Genomic DNA, 14,199 nt, shown 5'->3' on the forward strand with positions numbered 1-14,199 from the left:
TGCATATATAATAATTACAGGGCACTTACCATCTGCATGTGGTTGGCGTAAAAGGTTTGCTCATTCAGGGGGAATTTCCCCGCGCCGAGGGAGTGGTAGATCTTTATCATCTGAGAGAACTGCAAGAAATAATCATCAACTTAGTGAAGCAAGCACATCCTTTAAAAAAAAAGCAACGAGAATGCGAGGCCGCCCCCCCCCCCCCTTTTTTTTTTTTCACTGCAGCATTCTGAATCATTCAACTGCAGAGTGAGTCATAACACGAATCCCTGGAGGTCACCTGCCTCGGCGGCTCCAGGGACAGGTGTTACGGCTCCGTTCGAAAGCCCAAATAAATTCAGCTGCCGAGGGAGGGGGGGGGGGGGGAGTCAGACAACTCGCCGGTGAGGAGGGGGGGGGCGACAAGCGGAGCAAAGCGGACAGCTAATAATTGACCTACCACCCAAGGCTTGCTGCAGAAGTTGTAGATGGAGAAGAGGGAGTTGACGCTCGGCACGCCGCCAAAATGCAAGCCGATGACGAGGTTCCTGAAGTCCTCCCCCGGCACCATGCTGTAGGCGTGCTGGCGGATCAGGACAAAGTCCGGTTTGAAGGACCTGGACGCGGATCCACAACATGTTTTTAGTGGCGCGTAACATCAGCTCGTCGCCGTGTGAGCTGTGGCCGACAGCAGCTCCTTCGTGAGTGTCCCCGTTGTGTTTATGCGTCATGCTGCTTTCCCGGCGTTAAACAAATGAAAATAACCACTCCTACCTACATGTCAAAACCAGTAAAAAGACAATCACGATCATCAGAATAGGCTGATTTCGTCATGAGCCGGACTGGACCACGGCCAGGAGGGGCGCACTCTGAGCATTTTCATCTCAAACACCTGTCGCCGGTCACAGCTGCGTCACATGGTCTGACCGCACGCTGGAATTTGAATTGACAATGTATTGAAGTTGGAGTTTTGCAGTTGCGTTGCATTTACGCACGTTGGATTCTCCGCTACTGTGCATAAGTTGCAAGTTTAGTGTTGAACTTGCCTTTGTCACAGCGAGTCTGTGCCTTTTTGTTTATCCACGTCTTGTCAAGTCTTAGGTTACGTCGTAGCCCTCGGACCTCGTTTCACGTTTCTGGATCCTGCCTTTAGTTCGTGATTTTGTGCCCTCAGCCTTGTCGGACTGACCCTGTTTCTGGAATAAAACCCCTCCGAACACTATGCCGTTGTCTGGAAGTCCTGCCTTTGGGTCTGGCCCCGTATCGCTGTTAACCTGACAGATTTTAAGTGAACGCGCAGATAAAAAATGAAAAGAATCATTTAAAAAGAGCCTACATCAAAGTTTGGCTGCCGTGCATCGCCGTCGTCCAAAAACCGCATCCAAGGAGCTTTAATTGATCCGTAACCGTCACGGCTATTTCCGTAACGAACAACCTCCCTGGTTTACACCTCCGCCCCCGACCACATGTGCTCAAAATGGACGTCTCCACCGCGGCGGCTCGACCCAGGCCAACAGCGCTGTCAGCGCATTTACGCACCGCAGCTGGAGTCGGCGTCCACCCTCGGCGGCTCCGTTATTCACCAGCTGCGTCGGGCGAAAAAACGCCAAGGAGAGCGCCTAATCTTTTTGGACTATCTATCCAATTAACACGGCCTAATCCTTCCTTTACAAATTGTTCTGGGCCAGGGGCCGAGCGACCCAACTGGTACCCGTACCTGCGTGCACATTTTGGGATCAATTCCATTCGGCTGAAACAGAATTACTGCTCATTGCTGTAACATTTCAGCACGGATTATACACAACCCTGCACGGCTTTTACTGGATACTAAAACAAAATGAACCCATCGGTTGTTATAAACACGCTTAGCACACTGGAATGCGACAAAATAACAGGTCGGATGCCATTTTATGCTTTTGTGACTCTTCGAAGGGACGCACATGATGCAAATATGCACGAATGAGCGCAGGACCCGGATTGCCACTAGAGACTAGCTCTTGAACGTGTTCGGAAACTATAAGTGTTATGTTTGACGGGACGGCTCGGAAGAGCTCGGTCCTCAGCGACAGAGCGACTACAGCTGTTCCTCCTCACGGTGGCTGCAAACCTGCTATTTATACTGGATGGAACCGGTCCTCGAGGCTCTGGCACCAAAACAGTTTCGAGTGAGCACACGAGTGCTGCATCACGCCAGCGCTCTCTGCTGCGGATGAAATGTCCCCGTTCGAGCTTTGCATATGTAAAACATTCTCTCGTCTATCTGGGGTAATATATTCCGAGCGGTGTCAATCATTTACTGTTTTAGTGGCCATCTGGTTGCCGCAGTGAGGATCTACTGGGTCGGAACCAGTCACGAGATTTTTTCCGGGCTGTTAGCGATTACCATCCTATTACCCATCCACGGGTCATAGTTTAGATTTACTCGGCTCAGTGCCAATCCGCTACTCCTCCGCACTGAGAGGAGCCAGATGAAGCGGCTGGGGCATCTGATTTGGATCCTTCCCGGACACCTCCCTGGTGAGTTGTTCCGGAAAGAGACCCCGAGGACGACCCAGGACACGCTGGAGAGGCTATGTCTCTCGGCTGGCATGGGAACGCCTCGGGATCCTTCCGGAAGAGCTGGAAGAAGTGGCTGGGGAAAGGGAGGTCTGGGTATCTCTGCTGAAGCTACTTCCCCCCGCGACGCGACCCGGAAAAGCGGTAGAAAATCGATGGATGGATGGAGGAAAATGACCAAATGCTGCTTTTCCCCCCAGATCGAAGGTGTTTTAGTCTCACCCATTGACTTCTTAGTTTTACCCTTTGTCTTCTTCTTAAAGTCCCTGGATGTCAGCCACTCCACGATAAGGAGAATTTGCGGGAATGCACCACCGCGAAATGGTACATTCCAAGGATCGGCACGGCACAACCAGGCATTGTTCCAAATTAGCATTCCGTCATCGAGGCAAAAATGCGACGACCAGACAATTATCTTTCCCATTAGGAAGACGGGAAGCTCTTGATTGATGACCTAAATATTAGAACCAGAGCACGATTTGGAGCTATGCTTATTAGTGGAAGGAGAATCGAATTACTTTTGCGTGGATCCAACCTATTTATATTCGCCGTGTGTCTTCCAGGGCTTATCTTTCAGATTTACCGACACGGACGTTTCCTACTGAAATAATAGCTTTGTCCAAGCTCATCTCGGTGAGGTAATAATAATAATCCTTGCAAAAACATCTGTGTAGGTAAACAACTTAGTGAAGGGTGACTCTGATTACCACACAAAATGATCACGTCCAAAGAGGCCGGTTCCTCTGTGTGAAGTGGCCGACTCGAAGCATCATTTTGTGGTCCGCCGGCCTGAATATAGGACTTGTTGTAATTGCGGTTGTGGCTCCAGGCCCGGTGGCACCAGAGGGATCTGGCAGGGGCTCAAATTCGGAGCGGTTGGCCTGGTCGGGCCTGCCAAAGCTCTGGATCGCCGCCAAATCTGGTCTCCATTGTCAGGAGAAAGCACCAGTGCTTTTTCCACCGAAAATTTGGTCAGACGTTGTGGCGGTGAACAGTTTAACAAGCGGTTTTGCGACGAGTGGCAATAACGGCAACTGATGACACAAATGAAGATACTCGAAATATCTTTTTTTTTTTTTCCCCTTTAGGGTTCAAAGAATGTTTAAAAATGGTTTTAAAAAGCAACGGCATTTCATCAGGGTGTTGGTTACATGTAGACATTTAGATGAGTTTCAGGCTACTTCAAACCATCAAATTTCATGAAAACCTGACTTAAAAATCAAACCACGGTGGGGGTGGGGGTGGGGGTGAAATGGCACGTCAATCAGCCGAGGTATTTTTATTCAGGCTTTTATTACAGAAGCGGAGATGGTGAACAAGTTTCATTCCGGCGAACGCGGCTCAAAAGGAACCCGCCCCCCACCTTGGCGCCTTAAAGCTGTTTCTGTAAATAGGATTTATTTGCTCTGTAACGAGATGAACCTCTCTGTAGTATTAGGTGTTGGGGCAGCGCCGTACAGCCCACTTCCTCCGCTGATTAAAACGGGCCTTAAAGAAGGTCAGCCGAAAGACTTTTGGCCTTGTCTTGTGGTATGTGTGTGTCTGAATTAGCTCTGTGTGGTCCAAAGCGACCAGAGTAATCTGAACAGAAAATCACAAGAATCAGACCGGGATCTTTTTACGTAATCTGTCTGCCGCTTTCCAATTGTGCTCTGAAAAATAAGAAGAAAAGAAGTCGCGCCACAGCCGGAAATTAACTTTTATCCCACCTGCCACTGAGGCCGGGGGAAAAGTTTTCACACTGTAAGGAGCGCTTGCACATCTGATCTTCAAATGTGGTACATCAACATCATAAATCGGAATAAGAAAGAAGTTTGGGGTTTTTTGCTCGACATTGTTCTGGTCCATTCGCAGAGTTTGTTGTGAAGCACCTTGATAACTTCTCAAAGTGCTGTAAAACGCGAGTTGAATAAGCATAAATCGATTTGGGTTCATTGCAGCAGAGTTTAAGGAAGTATCCGCGGCCTCGTTGGTGCAGACAGTCTTAATTAGGCACTTGAAGTGCAATAAAAGGTGCGTTTGATTGAATTCTGATGTTTGGCGTGATAAAAATTTGCAAGCTGCAAAGCGGAAACACTCCCGATTGCCGTTTGCTTTTTATGTGGACCAAACACTTACGGCAATAATGGTAGTAAAACCGGCTCAATAAACGGCAAGGTGACCAATTAATCAACAAGTTTTATTGTGACGTGGCGGTCGGACGCGATGATCGTTACTCTGCGACTTATCGCACTCTAGCCGCGTCGCGATTTCCCTCGCAGGCCAGACCGCCGCTCCCGCCGAGTTGAGCGCCTCGTTGGAGGTTTTGGCAGCGACGCGTGGAGACTCCAAGGGGCTGACTAAAGCGGTGCCACAGAGAACAACATGTCACGATGACTCTACCTTGTGGTGAGCTGTTTTTGCCGCGGACGACGCGCCACGTCGCACGCAGCCCGACATTAGATGCTCGCGCTTGCGGAAAGACGCGCAAATCAACTTTTTTTTATTGCGCGATGCACATGCAAAAAAAAAAAAAAAACAGAGTGGGAACTGCAACCTCTCCACGTGCGGTGACCCTTCCCGTCGGAGAGGCGCGAAGAAAGCCAAGGTGTTCTTTTCGCGCTCGGTGTCTGACGGGAAGGCAAAGCCGAAGCCACAAGGCAATCACAAGACAAGTCGCTGACAGCTGGTTGATCGGCGGCTCACGTGACAGGAATTAGCAGCGCTCGAGTCGCTGAGTGTTAGTTTCCACGGCAGCTTTGACGGGGCCGAGTGGAAAAAGAGAAACCTGTGGGGACCGAAAAGCTACATTCATAGACTAAACTTTTGGAAAAAAAAAAAAAAAAAAAAAAAAAAAAACCTGTCTTTGACACCTCACCCGTGTCAGGTAGTATCAAAACTTTAATTTTGACTACCATACCTATGCAGATGACACGCAGTTCTATTTGTCTCCAGATGACTACAGTTCAATTGAGGTCTAAATCAGATCAATAACTGGATGAGACAAAATTTTCTTCAATTCAGTCACAACAAAACTGAGACAATTGTTTTCGGCAATAAAGAAAAGAGAATCGCTTTTAGTAAACACCTGGACTCTCTATCATTAAAAACCAAAGACCAAGTCCGAAACCTCGGTGTTGTGATTGACTCCGACCGGACTTTCGACAATCATATCAAATCGATCGCAAAAACTGCCTTTTACCATAACATATCTAGAGGGAAGTCTTGTAGGTGTCGAGAAGACCAGGAAAAGCTCATCCATGCTTTTATCTCAAGTAGACTTGACTATTGTAATGGTCTTCTGACTGGACTCCTCACAAAGTAAACAACTGCAGCTCGCGTTCTCACCAAAACAAAGCGGTCAGAGCATATAACTCCAATCCTAAAGTCCTTGCACTGGCTTCCAGTCAGCTTGAGAATAGATTTTAAAGTTCTGCTACTGGTCTACAAATCACGAAACGATTTAGGTCCTGAATACGTGAAAGAAATGCTTACGGAATAACAAACCCAGTAGAGCTCTGACATCGACTGACTCGGGTCAAATAGTGGAGCGCAAACATGGTGAAGCAGCATTGAGCTATTATGCTGCACACAAATAATAATAATAATAATAAATTGCGGTAGATAATGGATGGATGGATGGATGGATGGAGGAAAGGTGGAGGGCAGTTTACATGCGCAACTCGTCCATGCGGACAACGCATCGGTTCACCGCTTTTCAAACATAAACGGCAGATTCTTGAACGCGTACATCACGACTGCATTGAAGTCGGCTGACGCCCCCGTAGGAGTTTCAAGAGCTCGTCTTGCCGACTGAAGTCAAAGGTCGCGGCAGCCTCGAGAGGCACGCGAAAGGCACGACTACGCCGTTCGGTGTCAAAGTGCAAGACTTCGGAACGTTCCGTTTCTCGCAGCCTCTCGGAAAAAAATAAAGAAAAGCAGGCGGAAAGGCGTTTTGTTTGTTTGAGAAATCGGTGTTATGACTTTGTTCTATCCGTCGGCATTCTGTGACATTCCTCCGGCTGCGAATGTAATGCTTTGCTATCAAAGACCGACTTTGTATGCATCCGTAATCTACGACAAAAACACTATCAAGGTTGTCGGGGACTGGTTTGGATGCGGGGGTGGATTTTTCACCTCGGTTTTGGACTCGAAACTTCCTTTTAGAGGACGTGTTTGTCGTCGACTTGTTCAGTGCTCTCCGTAGACAAGGGCAGAGTCATAAAACGGCAATGGTTTGACAATGAGCGCCATTGCTCATGAACAAGGCGGCAGTCACACCATCTGCCTCCAATTTGCCTTCCCTATCATGACGGCGATAACGCGGAAATTATGCGACGCGCACGCGTACAATCGCCTCAATGTCAATTTTGACGAGGCAGAACGACGCCATCCCGGCGCCGGGTTCGTAGTTTGCGATTCATCTCGCTCGATTCCGCGCGGCGGCTGCAATTGGTTCCTCAACTTTCACCGCAGATAACGGGCGGGGGGGGGAGTGAAGTCGAGGCCAAAGCCGGAAGAATTCAAACGTTCTGTAAGAGGACCCGTTTTTGGCATGACTCATTAAATCCAAAGAGAACGCGCCGATGAATTAAGATTTCCCAGATTACATAACCACAATTATTTTCAGGTCTCTCCAGCTTCCCGTCACCCCAGAGAGGACTCGTGCACCGATCGGCTGCGAAATCCGCTGCGCAAGTTGTTTTTGCCGTCGTCCGCTTGTTGACAATTCTCATTACGCCGCCGTTGCTCACTGCCAGTCCTTTCAAAACGATGGAAAACCCATAAAGTGTCACATGAGGTTTAGGGCGGAGGATGAAGTCATCCTTGCCACCCTGATCAGCTGATCAGCACTCTCCTTGAGCCCTGATTTAACATAACAGTCTATTTAAATACACGGTTTCACGTGTCGGAACGCGGCTACCGTCGGAGCCGCGAACTGGCCCGGGCCAACCGTCGCTCTGAGCGTTTATTTTTCCAAACGTGTGCTCAGTCGCACATTTTGCAACATCGGTGGTGCGCGGCGTCGCAGCGAGGAAATCCAAATATAACTTTGACTGCTGTTTTTTTTTTTTTTTTTTTTTTTTAAAATGCTGAATCTCGCCTAAATCCCCCTTGTCGGTCCTTCATTGTTCCCCATTTGGAATTTCAGGAAACCGTGCACTCGTCCTTAATTACCGGCAAAATCCCCGTGACAGCAAAACATTTTTCATGTGTGAAGGGAGAGAGAGTGAGTTTTGCCTACCTGACCATTTTTGCACCCCCCTTGTTGACCTGCATGTCCACCATGCATCCTGAAGTGACGTACGAGGCCAGGTTGATCTCTGAGAACTCTGCCTGAGAAAGGAAAAACAAGGATTTTTTTTTTTACACCCTATAATAACAACACCTCGCTTCATTTGGTTTTGTGGCACAAAAAAGTGCGCTGAGATATTAAAATATTACAGCTCATGAGATGGAACATCGGACGCAATTGAATTCATCTAACCAGCCACACTTCTGAGCATGTGACGCGAGGCAAATAAGGTTGTTCTCAGTCTTCGACCTCCCTTACTCCAGAGAAAGACTTAAGACCGGCTTCCTTTGACTCCCGGTAAGGACTTCAAATGACAGTTGACACGATCGCGTTGTACATATCGTAAAGACACGTTCCAAGTCGTGTCTGTCTACATGTGTTTCATCACCACTAGTGTTCAAATAGTGTTTTAATGACCACAACACCGATGCCATTTGTAAGCCAGTTTTCCATTTTTTGTTGCCATAAAAACCAATGCTGAGTTCATGTGAGTGTTTAAATATGTGACGCGTAATTCTCTTTGTTTATGTTTCTTTTGACAATTAACTTAGATAGATGGAAAACGCTAGTATGGCATTTGGCATGTGTGCAGTTGGTTAGTATATTGAACCATAAATGTGGGAATTTATGTAAATCCTCCAGTCGACCCCCTTCTCAGCCCCCTCATCAAATACATGCAACAGGTCCGTGCCTGTATGCACACTTTCATACGCCGACCGCCACACTTTATATACGGAGTTTCATCAACGAAAAACTTTAACTTTGCCCTGTTTGAATGATGAGGAGCTGTTTGAGAGTAGGTCAATATTTAATTTCACAAAATAATTCAAAATTTGAACGTATCCTAAAAACACGTTCCGTTTTTATTCAATGCACATTGTGCTTCTTCTGCCGTGCGCTGACTAAACTGATTCAATAAGGTGCAGGAGTATTGGTAATTTTCTACAAAGGGGTAAGGTCGTGTCCGTCTAGATGTGTTTCATCAGCATTTGTGTTCAAATAGTGTTTTAATGACCACAAAACCGATGCCATTTGTAAGCAAGTTTTCCTTTTTTTTTTTTTTTTTGCATTAAGACCAACTGACTTCTTGTGAGTGTTTAAATATGTGACACGTAATTCCCTTTGTTTATGTTTCTTTTGACAATAAACTTGAATAGATGGAAAGCGTTAGTTTGGTGTTTGGCATGTGTCCACTTGATTAGTATATTGAGCCATGAATGTGGCAATTTATATAAATCCTCCAGTCGACCCCGTGCTCAACCTCATCATCCAATACACACAAGTTAAGTCCGTCCCTGTATGCCCATTTTCATACGCCGACCATCGTTTGACGCATTAAGCCTGCTTCGCCGAGCTTTATATGGAGTTTCATCAACGAAAAAAAAAACATAGAAATACACTTTGCAGTATTTTCTGATGGGATGAGGATGTGCGTCATCTGTGAAAAGAATGATCCAATGTCATGAAAGTGAAAGAGAAAATAACACCCACTGCTTTTCATTTGAATGTGTGTCACTCGCAGAGGAAGAGCAAGGGGGCGGGTAAACGCCCGCCGTTGCCTTATTCGGGGGGGGGACGACAATGAAGAGTCAGCCACACTCAATTTGCTTCAAGGGCATGATGTGCTTCCCGCAGAAAAGGAGCGTGTGCGCTCCCAGTCCCTTGACCGCAAAAATGCACAAACACGACCCCCGCTTGCGGATGCGATCTCCATCTTTGCATCGTGCCAAGCAAATCCCCCGTCAGAGCGGGCAAAATATTGCCGAGGCCCACGCCAACGTCGTCCGCGACGGAGCGACGGCAGTTACATTGACGGACGACGCGGCCCGTGGCGGGGCCCGAAAAGCTAGGTTGGGAGGCTTTTCACGGTGCCATGGCAACGCATTCAAACGCTCGTCCTGGACCGGCGTTTGCCCTGGGAAAGGAAAACAGGAAGTGATACGCAGGACAACTGCTCCCAAGCATAATGCTTCCCCCATAATGCAGACTGAATTAAGTTTTGGGCCAAAATGTCGGGGGGGGGGGGGGATGGAATGGAAGAAACGAGGCTGTTAAAATGTTTTTAAAACTAAAATAATTTTTGCTGGAACAGGATCAGTTAATGTATAGTGATCCGCCAGCTATTCAGAAATTCAGTTGTTGTTGTTTTGGTTGTTTTTTTTTTTTAAAGGTGTTGATACGATAACCTGAAAGTTCCCCTTTCGGTTATTTTTCTCGTCTGTTTGTGAAATCTGAACTTTCCATTAATTTTGATGTGTTTAAAGTGACTGACGACTGAAAGCTAATTGAATAAAAAAAAAACTGCTTGTGTATTGACTTCTACTTATCTATTAGACAGGGTTTTGGCGCCATCTTGAGAGCCGTCATTGAAGTCATCCAAATATCTCAACGGAGGAGCTCGGTTGTCGTGGTTAGCACTCTTAATGCCGTGATCTGAGTTCAAATCTTGGTGCGACCCTAACAATTATTATTATATTTTTAACTCGGAATGACCACAAGTTTTAAGAAACGTACATTTAACTGCCGCACAAAATTGCCCGTCTTGAGTACAGCATGAAACGACGTTTTCCAAGTAAAATACAAATGCTAAAAATGTTGGGAAGGAGGAATCAGGAATTGTAAAGAGTGAAGTGAAAAGTGAAGCTTTGACGTGGCGATTTTGTGCATCCGGAAGGAATTTCTGCACATGCTACGCTCGGTGAAATGCCAGCCAAACGCTTTACGGTTGCAGATATCGAACAGATTGCCTGCGAGGTGTCAAGACTGAAGCAGAAAGCAGTCCGGATAATGCAGAGGTTTACACCCCCGCCAGGTGGAACTCCCCCTTCTTCAGGGGTACTCTTCATCCAGATTCTCATCTATGCTAACTTCAATGCCCGCCACCCCGGAAGCCAGTCCCTGGGATATTTATGCAAGGAGACGTTAAAAGCTAGGAGCTGCGAAATGAGACCAATAAAGGCTTCGTCCATTCTCCGCGCAGGGAACGGCTTCCAACCTTAACGTTTTCATTAAGATGCACGGGCGGCCGATGAAAGCAATTGGCAGCCGACTTGTTAGCGTCAACTTGAAGGGCTTCTGGGGAACAGTAGAGGGTCCAACAAGATCTAAGTAGGTCACCTTCATCCCCCCCAACCCAGTATGGTGCAATACCTGCTCTGATCCCCTTCACTCACGGACTTAAGGGCCCTAATTATTATTTTTTTTTCTTAAATCAGGGCTCAACGGTGGTGACACCCCAGGATTGCACCGCAAAACCTCGCACATTTCACAGAAGGACGCACATGCCAAACGATACACCAAAAGAGGGAATGCGACCACAACAGTCGAGATTTGCGCAAACACACTGTAAAATCCAACTTTATGTGGTCCCCCACCCCCACCTCTGCTCATAAAAACCCACCACTCCGTTTCAAAGACCACCACAAGTCTCAACAATGGCTTTCAGATGTATGACCAAGCACCGAGTGGAGGTAAATTAAATGTTGTGTACACACTGTAAATATCGTACGTCTAGACGCATTTGTGTGCGTATTTGCACGGGTACAAGTAATACTGGCGGCCTGTTTGAATTCAGTCTGACGATGGAAGACAAAAAAAAACGTCCTTCCCCCAAATGTTTTTATGTATGTTTACTTTGACAGTAAATGCCAAAAGAAAATAAATAGCCTGAAGTATTTTTTTTTTTTTTTTTTAATCAGGGATGAGAATGACCAATTTGGAAAAACACTGAAAATGTCTGCCTTCTGGGTGGGTGGGGTTTCAAAGGGGGGTGCGCCCCCTGTTGGCACGAATTTTTTTTTTTTTTTAATAAAACACAATGTTAAATGGTGACCTCTGGTTACTTCTAACAGTGGAAATACAAGGCAATCATAATATTTTGAAAACTTGAAAAAACGAGTCCAAACAACCAAAATAATTTTGCCTAACTTCAGACGTAAAAATGTGGACTGAGTGAGTGACAAAATGCGTGATCTGCAGGGCCAGTGCTACAGATCGGGCTAATCGTATTAATAGTTGTCAATAATATAATATTTGAGAAATTTACGTCCAACTTACATTTGTGTTTGCTGATTTGGATATGACCTGGATATTTATTGCTCATATCGGAACCCAGAGTGCACAGCACTTTCCCGGGAGCGTCCACTTTTTGCACGTGTTCGGTTAGACATGTCGATATCGTTTTCGTTCCAATCTGAACGGTTACGCTTTTTTTTTTTTTAAAGCAACGTCCATCTGAAACGGTTTTTTACCCCGTGGTTTTTATCAATTTCCCTGGCACAGTCTTCATCTTTTCGCTCCAGGACCTTTGCCATACTGACAAACTTGCAGACCGCTCGATAACATATGAGGACGTATGTCTATAAGTTATAACTATGTCGTAGTAAACAGAATGCTTCAGAGTGACATCAGAGTGAAAATACCGATGAAATACCGCCAAAATTCTGCCGGAAATCAGAATGTTGTCACACAGATTTCACGACGAGTGTTGCCGATAGATGGTCTTGATCACAGCCTCGCCCCGCGTCAAGCCATACCCCCCCAAATTTTCCTCAATGAATTTACACGTTTCACAAAAATTACATTTTCAACTGAAAATAATGCGCAGAACATTCTTATCCCTGTTTAATGAATAATTATAAATTCTAGTTGAAAAATTCTTGCTTGTTGTAAATTGAATGACTCCTACCATACAATGTTCATATCTCAATTTTGCCAGCTACTTGTAGGCACATGACGGACGTCACAGCACATAACACACGCCGCCGAATACCTTTTTTCGTACACACCTGTTCGACACGGATCTCATATTCCCCATTCAGTTTCTTGCCTCTGAAATATTTGGCCCTGCAAGGAAGCACATGTTGAGACAAAAAAAAAAAATTACAATCGCAGGCTATTTATTGAAGCAGTATAAAACACAATTGCATAAACGAGTGCCTCAGGTGCCCCTGGAGAAACGGCACGGTGACTCATAACAACCCCAAAATAACCTTTTGTTTATTTGACAGGAGGAGACGTTTAAACAGACCTTCCAAAATACCTTTGCGAGCTCATACTTTCCGTGAGTACTGCACGTGAAAGTACAAGTGCTTGGAGGAAACTGAATTCCCTGGCAAAGCAATGTTATTAATCATCATCGTAGGTGCTTGACGGGGACAACTATTTGGATCGGTTATGAGTATGCAGGAAGAGTTGAGTGGGAATGGGAAGAAGATTTTTTAATGAAACAAAAAATGAACAATGTGCATTTTATCAGAAATGAGCTGTGTCGTATTTATAGGCACGTTGTGTCCCGGGTCCTCAGCGTTGAACTCTCACACCCCTCGCGGCCGTGGGACTGCCAACAATCTGTCAAAAGCTTCGAGCGATCGGGCCGTGCGTATACGGCCCAGGATCCCCGCTACATGTTGGAGGGTCTCGGGTCACTGGGACAAGCCGTTTTGGGATTTGCCTCTCGACCCGTTCGCAGGAAAACACGATTTCCCTGACGCCATCCCCCCCTCGTTCGCTCACTTTCAATCCCCCCCGCATGTCTTTCAGGTACATTCATTATCCCTTTATTACAGTCACCGAGGGGGATGTCATCCATAAATTTTCGCAGCTGTCGAGATTTAAATGTTTAAGGCGTCGTTCGTCGTAATTTTGGAAGCCGTGAATCTTCAACGTATCTGACCTACATACTGCACTCGCGGTGCCCCCCCACTCCCCGTCACCCCGGCCCACCGCAGCCGAGAGGGAGTGCGGCCCATCCGGGAGGCTTATTGGCCGAACACGACTGGAATGTCTTTGGAGATATTGCAAAACGTGTCGTCACTCGGAGCGACGGCGCTGATTTACAAGGAGCTCGGCTTCGCTCGCGTTCACATGTAAACATTGGGCCCGGGGGCAGAGGCCGGGAATTTCCTTCCTTTTCGTGCCCACGCCCGCTATGTAAACTCTGTCGCGGTTTATTTGTACCAGGAGGATACTTTTGGTGGAGAACTTCGTGTACGAGTCGAGTCCCGCAAAAATCACAGCCGTCAACAATCGGCAGTATTTCTTTCAGGAGAGAGATCTGCGGTTTACTCGGACAACCGCGAGGACTGCTTGGGGAAAATTGGAAAAAAAGATGTCATGGATTTGGAAGGAATAAGGCCCTGCAATACAAAAAATTAAAAGACTTTGCATCATTAAACAACCAGATGTGCATGTGAGATGCAAAGTCTTACTGTTCTTCACTTGGGTCAGAGTCTTCACTATATGATCGGTGAATTTGCACGCATGTGGCTTTAAAAGGCGAGGCCTGGCCTGGTGAGTGACGTGGGAGCCGGCGCACGAGAGTAGCTAGTTGGCTGTTGTTAGTGCCGGTGTAGCGGCCGGCTGTTCCTGGCTAACCCGGTCAGCATCGT

General features: G+C 46.7%; 1 protein-coding gene across 6 annotated transcripts in view; it reads right to left on the bottom strand.

Moving 5' to 3' along the window:
* Positions 1-14,199, bottom strand: part of LOC133493130 (synapsin-3-like) — a 159,166-nt gene that overhangs the window by 35,677 nt on the left and 109,290 nt on the right. For all 6 annotated transcript variants that reach the window (XM_061806071.1, XM_061806072.1, XM_061806067.1 and 3 more), the window contains 4 exons: positions 12,598-12,655; positions 7,760-7,851; positions 440-596; positions 30-119 (listed from right to left, as the gene is read on the bottom strand). In XM_061806071.1, the coding sequence (XP_061662055.1) occupies positions 30-119; positions 440-596; positions 7,760-7,851; positions 12,598-12,655 (397 nt within the window). The remainder of the gene's footprint in view (positions 1-29; positions 120-439; positions 597-7,759; positions 7,852-12,597; positions 12,656-14,199) is intronic.

This window comes from Syngnathoides biaculeatus, chromosome 20 (genome assembly GCF_019802595.1).
Source record: "Syngnathoides biaculeatus isolate LvHL_M chromosome 20, ASM1980259v1, whole genome shotgun sequence".
NCBI lineage: Eukaryota > Metazoa > Chordata > Actinopteri > Syngnathiformes > Syngnathidae > Syngnathoides > Syngnathoides biaculeatus.